Source organism: Pseudonaja textilis, chromosome 5 (genome assembly GCF_049901715.1).
Source record: "Pseudonaja textilis isolate UNSWEBS1 chromosome 5, rPseTex1.2, whole genome shotgun sequence".
NCBI classification, from domain to species: Eukaryota; Metazoa; Chordata; class Lepidosauria; order Squamata; family Elapidae; genus Pseudonaja; species Pseudonaja textilis.
In genome coordinates, this window is record NC_141994.1 from 5,100,351 (window position 1) to 5,119,055 (window position 18,705).

The window sequence follows — 18,705 nt, forward strand, 5'->3', positions numbered from 1 at the left end:
ATGGACTGTTGGTATGATCCAGCAGGAATAGTTTTGTGCTTCTCGTACTTTTGATAAATACATCAAGTCAGTAAGTGAAAATGGAAGCAACCCAGGAATTGTATACATACTTAACTGGATGCCAATGAATATTCTTAGAGCTGGGGGGTTTTTTTAGAAGTATGTACAGATGCATCTAAAGTTAGCAATGCTATGCAAAATCAGTTGCTGTTGCAAACAGACAAAAACTAAATGCTATGTTTTGGCATGCACAAACTGTATCATATAAAACACTATAAGTACTGTTCATCAGTGTAGGCCTTCACAATGTGTGAGGTGATGATTTGAAATACCTTTATGATAATTCTACGGAATAACCATATGAAAGGAAGGGATGAAATTATTTGTGATGCTCAATTTGTCTGCAGCATATACAAATACAAACTTGCAGGGCCAGGGAAAATAAAACTATTTTCTTCTGTGGCCCCTTGCCCTTTGGAATTGGACCTGCAATTGAAATTGGACCTAGCCTTCCTGAAGAGCATTAAAACATGACTCTCCTGCTTGGCCTGGAGCATCAGTAAGCATGTGCTATGCTGGGGTTGGCTGAAGATGCCCAGTTCCATGTCACCTGTTCTCTTGGTTTTTAGATTTTTTATCTAACCATTTTAATTGTTTTAACCATTTGTACTATCTTTTAAGCATCGGTAAGCTGCCCCTAGTTGCTGCAACAGTGAGATGGGCAGAATCTAAATATAAAACAAATAAATAAGTAAACTGATAAAAAATATAGTTTGTCTTGGAGATTATAACAAGGAATAACCTGGCAAACTTATTTTCTACAAGCCTTTGAAAAGAATTAATATGCTCACAAGTACACAAAATAAGCACAGTAAATTCTTTACTATGCATGGTTACATTTAATGCCTTTCTCCAGAATAACAATATTGCATTTTTTTTCTTTTTCTAGAAAAATGTTTGCAAATGTGGGGGGGATTTTTAAAATTTTAAACTAAAAAAATCCATCCTAAAATAAGATGCATTTTAATTTAGTCCTAATTGGTTTGATTATAAGAAAAAAATGAAACAATGTACTATTTCATGAAAGCATCATATTTTTCAATTGCTAAAACTAATTTCAAAGTCAAAATGTTGTGTCAAATAACATAACAGTAAGGGCACTAGAAATGTGATTTACTGAGACCTTTCCAATCAATCACATTACGTCATCACTAAAAAACATTATTAGATTTTTTTTATCATTCTCTGAAAGCATGCTTTTCAGAGTCTAGGGTTAAGCTGGGGTTAAAGTAACAAGCTACAGATCCCATTCTAGTAGATGACCACAAACTAGATTATAAATGCCACCGTTATTAATTTAAAAGACATTGATTACTCAGCAGAAGATAAGATGTGCAATGAATTTGTATTAATGAAATGTATTTAGTATTATAGGTTTATTTTCAACTATACAACTGCTTCTTTCTGTAATTATACATTTTTGAATACCTTAAAAGATCAAAATATTTAAAATAATTCTTATGAACAATGAAAGAATTGTATGAGATCCTAACCCTAATTGCATCTCATTCTTGCATGTAATAAGTTTTTATACTGTAATATATCTTGTACTTGTTACATTTTCTTATATTGTTTTATAATTTAAGATAATTTTTCTTTAGATAACCTGTTACCTAATTGTTAATTTAAGATATTTGGAATATTTATAAAGCATGAAATGGTTTGCAATATTTCATCATATAAATTAAAAGTCAGCTGAAGAAAGTTATTTAGTTTAATCCATTTCTTAGAGTAAAACACTTTTAGATTGCCATTGGGTTAAATGTGTCAAATTAGTGAAAGATAATAAGACAAATAAACAACAAGCAAGGATTGGAAATTGGTGATTTCTGCATATGTCTAAACTACTACTTCTAACATATCTTACTATGTGTCACATTATCTAGAGCAGTGGTTCCCAAAGTGGGTGGTACTGCCCCCTGGGGGGGTATGCATTAGGGGGGTGCTAAGAGGCAAGGGGGCTGGCAGGGGGGCACTAAGAGGTGGCAGGAGGGCACTGGAGGTGGGCCCCTTGCAGGGTGCAATTCAGGGGTGGGATTCTGCCGGTTCATTACCATTCCCCGTAGTTTGGAGAACCAGTAAAACTGGCCCCTGGCTGGCTCTACTCCTCTTCGCCTGCTCTTCTGTTCCGTGCCCAGTCAGTCCTTATTGTGCATGTGCGACATCACGTGCATGCGCAATCATTGATGGCCACAGCGGCATGTTGGAGAAGCAGAGCAAGCAAAGCTGGAGGTCAGTAACTCTCACTGCAAAAAGCATCTAGACGCCATGGGTTTTTTGTTGTTGTTTTTTGTGTGCAGCTGGAGTCCAGCTGCACCAAAAAAAACCATGTGCCGTCTGGAGGTTTTTTGCAGCAAAAATTACCAACCTACGGCTTTGCTCTGCTTCTCCAGGATTCTGCCACCACCGCGTTCTAGGCACCGGCCATGCAGGCTCATCCCATTGACTGCTGCAACACTCCGCTCAGACTTGCTTGGGCAAGTCCCTCCGGTGCAGCGGACTCAATGGGGTGGACCTGCAGGACTGGCGTCTAGAATGCTGGACTCCAGCCGCACCCAAAAAAACACATGATGGCTGTAGGCATTTGTGACAAGGGTGACGTGGCTGGCGGGAAGCCCAGCGACAACAATGGCTCAGCCCTGGCTTGCCTTCCATGGCAGCCAGCCACGGGAGGAGGGTAAAGTCACAGCCATGGAAAGAGGCAGTCATGGGGGAGGAAACTGGGAGATTAAGGGCCAGGGCCTCTGAAAGGGGAAACGGGGTGATGCAGGATTAACCCAGGCCTTTGGCAGATTAGGCTACACCTGCCTGAGCAGAAAATGGGTAGATAGGTTAAGGAAGGGATAGAGGGAGAGGGAAAGAAAGAGAGGGAATGAGAGAAAGAGAGAGAGATAAGAGAGGGAAAGAGAGAGGGAAAGAGAAGGAACAGACAAAGCAAAGAAAGAAAAAGGGAGAGAGAAAGGAAGAGAAAGGAAGAAAAGGGATAAACAAAGGAAGGGAGGATGGAAGGGAGGGACAGAAAGAAAGAAAAAGAAAGAAAAAAGAAAGAAAGAAAGAAAGAAAGGGAGGGAGGGAGGAGAAAGTGAATGAGATATCTAGCCGAACCACCTGCTCCAGCAGAGTTAGAAGGGAGAGGGAGAGAAAGAGAGAGGGAGGGAGGGAGGGAAAGAGAGTATGCATGGCTGTCAAAACTCCAAAAACAGGTCAAGTAGCTCTGGGGAAGGTCAGTCATAAATTAGAACACTTAATAAGCAACCGTCCATTAAGCGAGGAGCACTAATATTTTATTTGCCAGTCACATGGTCACCTGGCCATGCCCACCCGGTCACATGGCCACCAAATCATGCCCACAAATTAGGCCATGTCCACAGAACCAGTTGTTAAGAAATGTGAATCCCATCCCTGGGTGGGGAAAACTGAAGATGAGTTTGTAGCACCATGGGGGCGGTGGCCTGAAAAAGTTTGGGAAAACCACTGATCTAGAGTAATTGGGAGTTGTATACCAGCAATATTTGGAGAGCAACTATCATTGTGCTGGAACTAAAACGTTCTTGATAGAAGGCAGTCCAGAATTATGCTCAATGTCTTCAGAGTATGTTTCAGTGTTGAATATTTGATACTCTCTCTTCGTTGAAATTTTCCTGCAAAATTGTTTTTCAAGACAGCCTCTACATTTTTTAAATAAATAAAACTATTCTACATTTAAATATGGCTATTTCTGCTAGGCCTTTGCTTTTTTAAATGGAAATAAAACTTTCTCTGTACTTTGAATGGAGTAATGTCTTACAGCTGTGTAAATAATTTTTTGTAGGTACAAATTATCTCAGATTTCTCAATGTAGACCTGTATTCAATTGAGGTAAATGGGGAAATCCAAATCCATGCAAATAGAAAACCAATGTGCATTGAAGTTAGATTTGGATTTTAAAAAAGTAAACAATGATTAATAATGTAACTCATCACTTATCAGTGGAACATAGAATTTACATCTTCCTGCTTTATGTTTCTCTTGTCAGCATTCAATACAATTTTCAATGCTTATGCACTTTAAGAAAATATAACTGCAGTGTGATTACAACAAAAAGATAAAACTCACAGTCTTTCATATAAATCTTTAAGACAATAATATTAGCAGATATATCTACTTTATTTGTTTTTCTTACAGGCATGTGACCACCGTTCAGACTCTGAAATAATCTGCTGTACAACTCCTTCACTGAAAGCCTATGAACTGATGCTGCCTTTTGTGACAAAAGTGTTTTTCGTTTTTGATGGTGTCGCTTCATCTGGCTTTAATTTTGATTATGTGAATGACCCTGACTTTACCATTTCTGAAACACCCTTGTTGATTTCCAAGGGAAGTCAGAATGTAATAATTAAGGTAAGGTGATATATAACATACATGCTTTTATCTCGGTGTTTATCCTGGGCCATTATGTAGTCATTACATTATTAAAATTGTTCTTGGCCTATCTAGCTGAGCAGATACTATGTTATACAAAAGCTATGATAATGGTTTTAAGCAGATTTGAAAATGACATATTTCTGAAGAGTTTTTAATCTCAGAAGGTATCAAGCTAAATAAAAGATGAGAGATTAGATTAGATTCAACTTTATTGTCATTGCCATGGATACAGGCAACAAAATGCAGTTAGCATCCAACCAGAAGCGCAAAGCAACAGTAAAATATAAATATATGTATGCAAATATGCAAGGAATCTATGAATATGTCAGTAGAAAACAAAACAAAAAATGTATGTACTTGAGCAGACAAGGATAAGTCTGACTGCACATATATGAACATATACAACTGTACAAAATGTTTATGGACACATGGAATATAAGTACAAGAATTATACAGAATACATCGTATATTATCAAGGGAAGCATCAGCGTATGTGTGGGGACAAATGAACTGAGGAGTTCAGCAAGGAAACCGCTGTGTGGTAAAAGCTGTTTCTGAGCCTGCTGGTCTTAGACTGCAGGCACCTGAACCTCCTCCCCGGTTTGTGGGCTGGATGGGCCGGGTCCTTAACGATGCTGCGGACTTTACGCAGACATCGTTTCCTCTGAATGTCCACAATGGCAGGAAGTGGAATCCCTATAATGTGTTGGGCGGTTTTCACCACCCTCTGTAATGCTATTTTTTCTTTTATAGTGCAATTTCCATACCAAGCTGAGATACAGCTAGTTAAGATGCTCTCGACTGTGCAGCGGTCGAAATTAGTCAGAATAGCTGAGGAGAGGTGATTCTTCCTCAGTAATCTCAGGGAGAAGAGGATCTTGTGAGCTTTCTTAATCAGACTAGTGGTGTTAATCTGCCAGGATAGATCCTCAGAGAAGTGGATCCCCAGGAACTTGAAGCTGGTGACACGTTCTACAATTCTCCCGTTGATGTATATAGGAGAGAGTGTGTGACCATTCTTTTTCCTGAAGTCCACAATGAGCTCTTGGTCTTGTTAGTATTAAGTAATAAGTTATTGTCAGCGCACCACTTAGCTAGGCACTGCACCTCCTCCCTGTACTCTGAATCATCGTCATTGTTGATGAGTCTGATTACCGTAGTATCGTCTGCAAACTTGATAATGGTGTTAGAGCCATACACAGGCCTGCAGTCATACTACTCATATATTAAGAAAACATCACTTCCCTTTCTTTTAGTACAAAAAATGCAGTTGGTCTTTCAGTTGATAATAACCTATTTTTAAAATAATTTAAAGTATCATTTTTTGCTTTGATACTTAAGAATGTTCATGATATAGTTGTGAAGTTAGTAGCTCTGAGCAACTTCCTATAAGATTAAAAAAAAAAATCCAGGAGAATACCATCATTTCAGATTAACAAATTGGGTCAAAAGTTATAAATTTTTCTGAACTACAATTTACTGCATCAAATATTTGGAATGAATAATTTAATGCAGTATTTAAATTGGGATGAAGTGGAGGAAAATGAGGATAACAAGAAGGTGCAAGTGCCATGTACCTTATCATTTCACACTTAAAAATGCATTTATGAAGATTACCTGAAATCCTTTGGTGCATGTGATTTCAGCAATCTCTTGCTCATTTGTGCTGTTGAAGTTTCTTTGCTCCGGAATAGACTTTGAGATTTGTAATGGGGTGCTCTGGGAGGTTAAAATCCTTGGCGATTACTTTGTCCTTCTTTTCCACCTAATACCAAACCCAGAGGAGCACTCCTGGATAGCAATAGCATATATCACATGAGAGGAAGAGCAGGTGAAGGGACTCCTAATCTTACGTGTGAAGTTACTGAAGTCTGTGAATCAGTTGTTTTTGTGAATCTAAACATCTGGGCTTATTGCAAGATCTGGTTTCCTTGTTAGCATTCACTTCCTTTTGTTTCTAGTTGCTTGTGAGAACTAGTCCAGGCTGAGTAATTTGTCCATATGCAAATAGTGGGGCTTGTACCTGGTGCCTGAGACACTGCACCATATTTGTACAGCGGTTTATAGCTTATTAAGAATATGTTTGAATGGCTTGAACCGTAGATTGAAAGTGATCATTAGTGATATTATGTTGTTTGGTTTTTGTGGCCTTTCTGTTAATAGGTTCTTCGCGGAATTGATTTGGCTGTGTTGATATGTCTGTTGACGTCATTTGATGGGAAGTTAAGTTTTCTGGTTTAATTCTTTGAGTTGAGCATCTCAAGTGAGTCAAAACAAATGGAATTGTAGCACAGAATCTTGACTATACACAATAGACTTAATATTCTTAAGACTTAATACATTCTGCTAGAAATATGTAGGTATTCTTGACGATTTGTGAGTTTGTTACATAATGTAGGATTGTGTCCATTTTGTAATTTAACATAACATCAAAGAAATGCACTCAGTGGATTATGTTAAAAGTTAAAGGTAGGCTGGAACTTGTTCAAGTATTTTATGAAATTTGATGAGAGATTCTTTTCTGTGGCTCCAGATGATGGAAATGTCATCTTGTCATCAGGAAATCTCAAGAACAAGTGGGATTTAGGATAAGAATTGAGAAGGAATTGTTCCAAAAATGTTGGCATATTGTGAGATATGTGTGCCCATGGCTGTACATTGATTTTAAAGCATATGTCCCAGAGCGCCAATTGGCAGAAATGAATTTTCAAACAAATATAAATACTCAAATTTACACGCTTCGCGATCATGCTTTGTTATGTCATCATTAAGCAAACACAGCATAAAATTAAGTGATCACTTAATTCAGTATTCAAAAAGTTCTTACCAAAAGAGTTTTTGAATTGTTTTTTTTTTAAATTAGTGCCAGAACAGAAAAGCTTTTATTTGCAGTAATTAATGGGGTACATTTTGCTTCCAATAAATAAATACATGCAAATTAAAAGTGAGTTCAAGAAAAGCTACTTCGATAGTTACATATGTTACAATAGTTACATTTATTCAGATACTTTAAAACTTACTTGTAAATATCAGTCAATGTTAAAATAATTGAAAAGACGTTTAAAAGTATCTGCTGAAAACATGTAACATGGAGCAACTAAAACTCATAGGTGAAATTGAAAACCTGATTAAAGAGTTTTGTTACAGACATTTCAGTGAGAAGCAGCACCATCGCCTCCTTGTGCTTGTCAAATAAGAAATATTTCAGAGTTGCTTTCTAAAGTTTCATATAGATGCAAAAAACAGCTGAAAGGGATGTACTCCTAATCATTCCAGTCCATTACCTCAACAAGCCAATTCTTGAGTCTCTCCTCTGTCTTCTACCTATGCCATTAATTTCTTTGGATTTTGAGAGATAACTTTTCCTCCAGATTTTATTTCATTAACTTGGAATGGAAATGTGAAGTTGTAGATCACACACTTCTTTGCTTTTTAGTAAAGATATTATGGAATGCACCGATAACATTGGCTCTGAAACATGCAGCAAATTGAAGTTCCTTTGTAATAGCCCTTCAAAGATTGGGGGCAGCTTGTCAGATCCACCAGGTTCAGCTTGGCACCTTGCCAGCATTCTGTCAATTGGGGAAGGAAGCAGGGGACAAACAGGCAATAAAGCTGTATACCTTTATGGTGGGGAAAATTGGGAGGGGGGATTCGACAGGTGAAGAAGACAGAGCATTTTGGAATCTGGTTCGTACTGGGGCACTGGCATCTTCCAAGCTATTTGCCCTGGGTGTGGTATTTCACCAGACTCAACGGACGGACCCCAGGGAAAGGCTAGGAGAAATCAGGAGTTTAGTTCTGTATTAGCACGCAGGAATTTTAGATTATGCATGACTTTCCTGAAATCAGCGTCTCTTAGTAAAAGTGCCTTTTCATTTCAAATGGAGTCGAGTCTGATAGCCAAGTTCTCGAATTTTGATTACTGTACCATGGAGGTGCTGCAACAGTTCGAAGTGTGAGGACAGGTCGTAAGTCACTTTTTTCAGTACTATAGTAAATCAATCACTAAACAAATGGTTCTAAGTAAAAAATGACCTGTTTATCCGGGATCCTGGTATCCTTATTCACAAACAAATGTGTTACCACCAGGAATTTCCCCCCCAAAATGCAATTGTAGATGTTATCATTCAGCAAAACTATATGTATCCTATGTGTAGTTCCCCAAAACATGATTATGCATGCATAAGATTTCCAGAGACTTACAAAATAACTCCCAAACAGACAATTACCAAAAATTAAATATTTGTCCAGATTTATTCTGTGACTGAAATTGAAATAAATGGCTATTTACTGCAGCCAACATTTGCAGATTCCACCCTTATTAGCACTTGGATAGAAAACCAATAGAAATCTAAGGACTGGGAATTGAAAACAAAATCCCAGAAGTGATAAGTGGCAAATCACATTTACAATAATGATGAGAACACTAAATGGATTGGTCCTCATAGTCATCGAGAGTCAACCTCATCTCGAAGGATAATAACTCTTGAACCAAAATAAATGAGAGTAAGGAAAGTAATGGGAGAAGTGTAAATTGTCTATTGTGTTGTAGCCGTCCTGTTCTATCCTCTGGTATAGGGTTTCAAGAAGGGCCAGCATCCCTCGTGCACTGGGTGCACTGATCCCCTGCCGCCTCCTTTTGCTCTCCAGAGATCTGTTAAGGCAGAAGGAAACTGCTTCCTGCAAACTTTCTCCTCTGCGCTTCCACATGCAGTAGCTTCCTCCTCCACCTCCTGCTTTGCTGGGAGGGGGCACCAGACAGGGAAACACCAATGTTGTCTGGGATTGGGAGAAGAATATCTCCTTTGGTGTGCTCTGCACATGCACACACACACACACACACACACACACACCATTCCAAGTTTGGAGAGTTTTATCTATATCTGAGCTTGCAAATTGCCAATCATGCCTGGCTTTGGGGAGTTGGCCCTCTCCTTCCTCTTTGGATAAAAGTCCCCAAGTCCCCTTTGAATATGGTGTGTGTATGTGCGTGTGTCCGCATGCACACACTTGGCTGCCAGCAGTTTGGGAAGGTGAGCTTGTGGGGCACCAAATTGTGCCCATGTCGGGTTAGCCGATGCAACTTTTTCGGTCCCAACCCAGACATCTTGAATCAGCCGTGCCCAGTGAGCAGTGTCAAACCAGCCAACCCAACCTAGCCATGCCCACCGAGTCGTACTGACCTAGTTGCTGGTGTTACCACCCAGTTATGCCTACCCAGCCACATGTAGCTGGTCTCTGTGAGTCATTACGTGCAATTGGCCCTTTTGAGGGCAACCACAATGGTGATGCGGCTCTCAATAAAATTTGAGTTTGACATTCCTGACTTAGTATAGGGACTCTGAATTACAAAGGTTCATTTAGTGATAGTTTGAAGTTACAACAGCACTGAAAAAAATGACGTATGACCATTTTTCACACTTAACGACTGCTGCAACATCCCTCTGGTCATGTGATTTACATTTGGATGCTTGAGAACTGGTTCATATTTATGACTGTTGCGGTTGCCCAAGATCATGTGATCACCTTTTGTGACTTTCTGGCAAGCAAAGTCAATGGGATAAGCCAGATTCACTTAATAAATGTGACAAGAAAAGTCATAAAATGAGCTAAAACTCATTTTAAAAATTTGCCACTTAGCAACATAAATTTTGGCCTCAGTTGTGGTAACTTGAGGACTGCCTGTATGCCTGTAAATAATTTGTTTTTATTCCCATTGAACTCCATTCAATCACAGTGACAGGCAACAATTTGTTAATCTGTTTAGACGTTCTTAAGCTTCTTTGATTTAAGTAATGAATAATCATTGGGGAATTTTAGGAAGGTAAATTTAGTGTTTTTCTATAATTATTTGGAATGTGAAGTTTTGGAATGTGCATGATGATTTGCTAACTTTTGGAGACAAAGTAATCCTGTTTAATCTGTTGTAATGGCCACTGAGAAGTGGCTTTTTCTTATGGCATTTTTTTAACTATGGAAAGAATAAATATAATCCAGTGTTCCTTTTGCCTTTTGTTTGGCTACTTCTCTTTATTACATTTAATTAATGTAACTTTTTTTAGGGAAGTAACATTGACTCTGAAGCGGTGAAAGGCGAAGTATTAAAAGTTGGAAACAAGAGTTGTGAGAACATCATCTTGAAGTTGCAGTCTGTTTCTTGTACCATTCCTAAGGAGCTTCTCGAAACCAACCATGAATTAAATATAGTGGTAGGATATTTATCTTAATATTGCATATATGATTTAGCTTTAAATGTCACCATTTCTACTAACAATATCTACTGCTCTGCAGTTCTAGTTTTGTATGTTCATTCCCTCTTTGATTTATGGATTAAGTGACTAGCAGCAATATTGAAAATTTTTTGGAAGTACTTAGTTTTTGCATTCTTACTGGTTCATACTGTATTTCTGCATTTCTTTTTCAAATACAGAATTATAGTTATTATTAATTATGATTTTTACTCTTTTTTTTAGTATTTTGAGCAGATGAGTGTTTTAATAAATATTCTACTTCACTATTAATGCAATCTTATAGGAAAATATTTCCCCATATGACAATATAATATTTCAGCTAAAGATATGAATTGGAAATTTGTCTGCTATTCTGAATCAAATTTGTAACCATAACTTGGCATTTTAAAGTGCGGATAAAGTTTGAGCTTTGGCTTTTAATAATCCTTACTATTTGCATAATAATTTTTCTGTCTATGCATATTTCAAAAAGAAAGGTAGAAATACAATATGTCATACAGTTTAATTCTCCAAATATTTTCTTGATGAAAGATTAGCTTTTGTCACTAAGCCACCCTCCATGTGTACATATGATAGTTACATTTACATTGCCAATATTGAAAGAGGTGATTTACAAGATGTGTGTGCATGTGTATTTGAACTATTAAATATATCGATCGAAGTGAACATCAAGCATACCAAAGTGAATACCTTAGAAATAAGTGAACGAAGATGACTTGGAATGGAACAATTAATTTCATATTATTATAAATTGTCCATGGCATACCTGTACAATCTAATAGAGTGGGAATAATATCCAGAAAATATACTGCTAAGTACTCTATGAGCTTGACTATAACCTAGTAAACAATAGGGTCTTAATTGATAAAAATAGTGGATATCCAGGAAGAATCAGTACAAAGGTGTGCACACATTAGCAATCACAGGATTATAGGTCTGAAAGGGACCTTAGACATCTTGTAGTTCAACCTCCTGCCCAATTAGTGCATCCTGAACAAATGGCTGTCGAGTCTTTTCTTGAAGACCTACAGTGATGGAGCATCCCTAACTCTGGGAGTCAAGCTGTTCCATTGATTAATTGATTAATTATTCTAACTTTCACAAAATTTCTTCTTAGTTCTACCTTGGATCTCTTTTCCACACATTACTTCTTGCCTTACCCTCGGGTGCTTTGGAGAATAAGTCAACCCTCTTATACTTGGCAGCCAAAAACCCTGGAAGACAGTTTTCACGTTGCCCCTAGTACTTCTCTTCGTTCGGATAGGTATATCTAGTTCTTTAACCATTCATCATGCAATTTAGCCTCTTGATCTATTGTTGGTCTTCTCTACACCCTTTCTAGGATCTCAGTGGGGTTTTTTGCGGGGGGGAGTTGTATCATGGTAACCAGACGGTCACATAGTTCCAAGTATGGCTTCACTAGTTCAGTGTGTAGAAGGGTACTATCATTCTTGTGTTTTTGATGCTATCCCTCTATTGATGCAGTCTAGGACTACACTGGCTTTTTTGGCAGCTGCAGTACACTGCTGGCTCATACTGATGATTCTTGACTCTTGATGAATGTATCTTTTCTTTTATGTACACTGAGACCACGTGCACCAAGACAAATTCCATGTGTGTCCAATCGCATTTGGCCAATAAAGATTTCAATTCTATTCTACTTAAGTAGTGATCCCTCTCACAGTTACTACTATTGAGCTATTCCTGTACCTGTTTTTTTCCTGCCTAGGTTGAGGACCTTATTTTTCTCTCCGCTGAATAGCATCTTGTTGGATACGGCTCAATGCTGAAATCTATCAAGATCCTTCTAAATCTTGCGTCCATTTTCCAAACTGTTTGTAATGCTACTCAGTTTGGTGTAATCTGCAAAGTTGATAAGTTCCCTTTCTATCCCCTCATCTAGATCATTTATGAAGATGTTGAAGAGCATTGGGCCCAAGACAGAATCTTGAGATACCACTTGGCAATATTCCTTTATGTAGATATAGTTCCATTAAGACTACGTGCTGAGTACGGTTGGTCCATCTACTGTGAATCCATCTGGTGATAGTACTGTCTATCCACACTGTTCTGTCTTACAAAAAAGTACAAAAGTAGCCTGTGGTCTTCCTTGTCAAATGCCTTACTGAAGTACAAGTGAAGTATATCCACAGCATTTCCTTGATCCACTAATTTAGTCACTTTATTAAAGAAAGCAGTAAGGTTTGTCTGACATGTTTTTAACAAACCCATGCTGACTTCTAGTGATTGCTGTATTCATTTCTAAGTGCCCACAAATCTCCTGCTTGATTATCTTTTTCCAAGATTTTCCCAGGTAATGATGTCAGACTGTTTAGTCATAGTTTCCTGGATCTACTTTTCCCCTTTCCTGAATATTGGAGTGACATCAATTCTTTTCTAATTCTCTGGCAGTTCCCCCCTGCTCCAGGAGCTCGGAAATATATTTTTCAGTGGTTCCAGAATCACATCAGCTAGCATTTTCAGTATCCTGGGAGGTAAACCATCAGATCTGGCAGTTTGAACTTGTCTAAAGTGGATAGATATTTTCTTTTTATCAGTTTCTCAGGACCAATGATAGAATGAATTCTACAGAAAATTGCAAGAAGCATTAAATGCAATACTAGAAGATAAATTTAAGATAAATTTATTGTCATCGTACTCAGAACCTGAGAACAACGAAATAACGTGCTCTTTCACAACATACAATTGAACAACACCAAAAGACGTATACAAATAACAATGTAAAACAAATTAAAACAAGTAACAGTTAAAAACTATACAACCAGGATATATATATGTTAAGACCACCAGATTCATAACTCTGTATTTAACCTGATCACAGCACTTGGGGTAAAAACTATGTTTAAATCTACTTGTCCTAGCTTTCAGCACTCTATATCGTCTTCCTGATGGTAGGATCTCAAACAACGAGTGGCCTAGATGCGAAGGGTCTCTCAAGATCTTTTGTATGTTACTCCAATTGTCTCACATACATACAAACCCCTCCTCCTTTATTCTTTCCAAAAGTCTTATCTCTATCCAAGAGATGTAGCAAGAAACCATCCAGCTCTATTTCAGTACATGGAATAGTGGGGTTTAGCCAGGTCTCAGTTATTAACAGCACACAACAATCTTTAACATACTTGCTTGAAGAAGCCATTAACCTTAGATCGTCCATCTTATTTACAACTGATCTGGCGTTTGTCAGAAAGAGGCTTGGGAGCGGTAACCTAAAACACCAGCTCGACAGCCCCCTCTTCTTCCTTTCTGAATGTTTCCTTCATCTGTTCTTTCGCCCACTCACCGGAGCATTAATCCACCAGGGGCCGGGAGGCCTTGCAATCTCAACCGGGATGTTAAAACGCCAGAGAAACTCAGCTGTTATCTCCTGTTTACTTTGTAAACCAATCTCCACAAGGTCCCATCTGTTGTAGAATTTGTTCGCCTCACAAGAGGTACTCACAACACCCGATAACACAACCACAAACCACACATATCCACGGAGCACTGAGCTGCAGCAAGTGATTACGCCGCCATCTTGTATCCCAAGGGAATACTAGAAATGGTATAGTATTGTTCTTGAATGATCAGAATGGCAACTTTGTGGAGAAACCTCTGTTTATAAGATGATTTGGTTATGCCATGTTACTGCCCATTAATTAATTTCTAGGGCTATGTATTTTCTGTAAGGTTCTGCCAAGAGGATACAACCACAAGCACATACTTTAGATAGGAAGCATCTTTCCCACTTCAGATACTAATACTACACACCTCTAACAAAGCCCAGAGTAGTTCAAAGCAATGGCTTTTTGTGATAAAAAATGTCCATAAAGACTGGCATTGAGAAAGAATGAGCCACAAGAAGATAGATGCCTTTGAATTGTGGCTGTGAAGACAGTACCAACACCTTGGACTATATATATGAATGCAGGCAGATGGTGGAAAGTGTTTGGCAAGGTTTAGAGAAGTTAAAAAAAAAAGAAGATAATGGATCAGGTAGATTGCTGACATCAAAGATATTATTGGAATGTCTTTGGAAGAGTTACAAGTTACTAGTAAAAATAATTCAGAATGGAAAATATTTCTTCATATAGTTGGCAGGAACTGAATCCAGCTTGATGACAATTAACTGAATTTCAGTAATTACTGTATAACTCTGATAGCATATTTTTACCAACAGCAGAACAAATGATTTGAGGATACCAGAAGAGGTCTACTATTGTAATCATAAGGAATGTTATAAGCTATTGTGAAGCATAAAGCACAGCATAGTTTAAAATTAGTGACTTCTTACAGAAATGATCACATTGTTAATTTGGTGAGCTGCCTATAAAGCAAATAAATCAATATGAAAAGTTACACAGATAACTGAATAAATATTTAGGCAATCTTTTCTTATCTCCAGAATTGAACACAACTTCTTGAAATAAGCCCCATTACTCAATAAACTTATTACATGCTGCATTATTCTTTTCTAAGCAGGGAATCATTGAGCCAGCAGACAAATTCTCTTTCTCATCTCCATCATCATTTTTGCTTCCTTACAAATTGGACATTTTTCCTGAGTCAGAATAAGAGAATAAGAGCTACTGATAGCAGAAATAAAGAGCAAGTAGAATTTGTAGTGTGTGTGTGTGTGATAAAGTGTGTTGTTATTGGTGAAGCCTTCCCTATATATCAACTTCCACAATTAAATTGTGCTGGGGTTTTTTGTCATTTTTGCTACATATGTTTTAGTATATTTTAGAGTTTTTAAATCTATCTTTCTTTCAGTGGAAAAAAGAAATTTCATCAACAGTTATTGGGAAAGTAATGATTCAACCAGACTCAAATTTCACAGGACTCATTGCAGGCATTGTGGCAACGACCTTTTTTCTCTTGCTGCTAGCATTTGGATTTCTCTTTTGGAGAAAAAAGAGAAAGCAAATCAAAGGTGATGATCATTAATACTTTTTACTGTATTTCAATAAAATCTCTTTTTATTTCCTGGAGTTTATTTAAAACTGCAGTAATTCTTGCTCAGCTAAAATATATTCCATGATGTACGATGAGGGTTAACCAAGTCCTCACTTTCTAATAGTGTTGAAGAAACTATAAATAATCAGGCTCTCTTTAGCAAATGAAAACTCTTTCCTCTGTAATAAACCTAGTCACCACTCATGCTTTTATAGATTATTAATTGGTTTAAAAAACAAAATAAAAATAAAAAGTAGGAATAAGTGAGCATAAGTGAGGGTAGAAAGAAATACAGTTGCTGAAGGATTTGTGTTCAGACCATTTAACTTGTTCATTAATGACCTTAACTTGGGTATAAACAGTTTCTTGGCCATGTTTGCAGATAATAAAAAAATAAAATGGTAAAAACCAAAAGTGAGCTGATCCAGTAGGAATTCTTCAAACTAACTTAATGGTCAAATAAATAGTAGAAGCAATTCCCTTTTAGTACAATAAGCAGAGGATGAAGAAAAAGGGTAGAAAAAGGCAATTCAAATAACTAGATAGATCAAACCCTTTAGGAACTTTTTATCTTAGAAAAAAAGGTTATAGAGGGAAGAAATGGTTGGTCCATACAATCATGAATGACACGGGAAGTCACTTGTAGCACCATACTAGAGATGGTTCCCCGCCCCCTTCCAAATCAACCACTGCAAGAAGCCTCTAACGAAGTTGATTGTCAGGCAGTTTAAAACAAGAGGGAGCATTTGTTCATATAATGTATGAGTCATACAAGATGTCGGTGTGTATAAATAATCCATCTGTGGAATTCATTGCTACATAATCCAATGCTCATTAACCTAAATAACTATAAATTCCTGGAGGAAGATCTATCAAAGACTGTAGGCCGGGGTGTCAAAATGGCGGCCCACAGGCCGGATGCATCACACGCAGGCCATGCCCACCCCAATTCCAGGAATGGGGCAAGTTTCGGAAAAGGTCACGTGATGGCAACGTGATGCAGCAAGTTTGACACCCATGCGCTAGGTCTTGAAAACCCTTGTTTTCTCTAGGTTGCCTTCTGCCTGCAAGCAATCCAGAGGCATCTACTTGACCATTGTTACTAACAAAAATGCTGGATTAAGATAAACCTTGCCCTAATTGAACATATTTTTATTAGAAAGATGTTAACAAACAATAACAGCAACAATAAAATAACAACAACAATAATAATAATGACACATTTGGCATCAGTCAACTGCAGAAGGCAGCTTTTCGTGGAACAGCTTCCATCCTGCAACAATATCTGTGACACTATCAAACATCCAGATTTGCTTATCCCAGATCCTTGGTAAATAGACTTGATAAATAGACAAAAGTGCCAAACCGAGTCTGAACAACTGGCTGACTGTGCGATTAATAATAATAATAATAACAGAAACAACAATAATAATTCCATTAAGAATTAAAATAATGGAAACATCAGGTTTTTATAACATTGACATTCTTTCTTCTGTGATAAGATTTAGGTGGAGAGATTGTTCGCTATGATGGACGAGTACACACTCCACATTTGGACAGGCTTGTGAGTGCAAGGAGTATAAGTCCTACAACTGAATTAGTGTCAAGTGAATCTGTAGACTATAGATCAACTTTTTTGGAAGGTACAATATTACTATTTTTCTCATTAATGAATATAAAAGGATTGCCAAATGCTAAGCTACTGTGTGGTTTCTATAATGAGATATATATTGGTACCTTTTCATTTGTCTTAGAAAGGTTTGTTGTATTAGGTAACATGATTTTTGTTACATAACATTGATAGTGATAAAAGGTCCATAAGAAAACAATCAAACTCAGAGAGCATTAAGAATCCCACTGTTGCATATTTCTGAAAGTCCCATGCTGAATCTGTTATAAAACCAATAATCCTCCTGTTTGTCTTCATCAATATTATGATTTCCCCTTTTAATGGTTTTCATATGCCACAATATCAAAATGTTGATGATAAGAAGAGTAAACCAATTCTTGCTGTAATTTCTGTGAGAATGCTACTTCGAACAATATTCTTCTTCAGGTTTTATGTAGTTCAGATGTAATGTTTACAATTAGTTACTTAGCAGATTTCCATCATTATAGAACCTGAATCTGTTGCCCTCTCCTTTTTTCTTTTTTCTTTTGCTTGATACTAGTATTTTACTAGTATATTTGATTGCTAGTATATTGATGCCATCACAGGGGAAATTTAAATTTGTGCAATAGACCCTTTCCCTACCTTTTTTTCCCCACCATATTCACCGAAATGTTTCCCTCATTTTATATCCATTCTCTTTGATGATTTCAAATAATATATCTTTACAATCTAGTAAGAAGTTTATGGAAAGAACGTTATAACTTACTTATCTAGCCTTTCTCTCGCAACACTGGCCTTTAGAAATGCATGAAGTCTATGGTGAGTTTGTGATCTTCCACTATAGTTGTACTCAGAGACGTTTGCAATAGGTGGAATTTTGGACGCCTCTTTTATGAAGTCATCATGATCATATAAATCTCAGCATCCTATTTTGTAGCATAGCAGTAATGGGAACTGCCTGTGTGCCTGCAGGATGTCTTTTTAAAAATTCCAAGTAATGTTTATAATTATCCATCTTAAGGCTGCTTCACAACACCTTTTTTCTTACATGTATGGAAAAAGAATAACAGTTAAACTAATGCTGCTGAATACATGAAGCAACATGTCAGGTTGTATCAAAGTTCAATAAAGCGACAGCCAATCAAAGAAAAATACCTGTTGTAAATTGAGATTACCTGGCTTAAAATCATAATGAAACCTGCTAAACCTAAGAATGCTTATTTCAGAGTGCAAATCATTCAAAACATTGAGGCTGCAAACTCTTCCAGAGTCTTTGACAGGGCTGCTTCATAGATTTTTCCCAATGTTCTACTTGCCAAATAAAGTGGCTATGAATGTACACACATGCAATGACAAAGTATTAAAATCATTGAGGTACTTGGACTGAGCACTGCATAAGAAGCAGTTGACTCAATGCTT

At 37.4% G+C, this 18,705-nt stretch overlaps 1 protein-coding gene across 6 annotated transcripts in view; it reads left to right on the forward strand.

Moving 5' to 3' along the window:
* The window catches only part of MET (MET proto-oncogene, receptor tyrosine kinase), a 118,686-nt gene that overhangs the window by 77,032 nt on the left and 22,949 nt on the right, over nt 1-18,705 (forward strand). For 5 of the 6 annotated variants that reach the window (XM_087934035.1, XM_087934040.1, XM_087934036.1 and 2 more), the window contains 4 exons: nt 4,225-4,440; nt 10,530-10,676; nt 15,492-15,651; nt 17,177-17,317. In XM_087934035.1, the coding sequence (XP_087790161.1) occupies nt 4,225-4,440; nt 10,530-10,676; nt 15,492-15,651; nt 17,177-17,317 (664 nt within the window). The remainder of the gene's footprint in view (nt 1-4,224; nt 4,441-10,529; nt 10,677-15,491; nt 15,652-17,176; nt 17,318-18,705) is intronic. The other variant, XM_087934039.1, reaches the window with a different exon arrangement.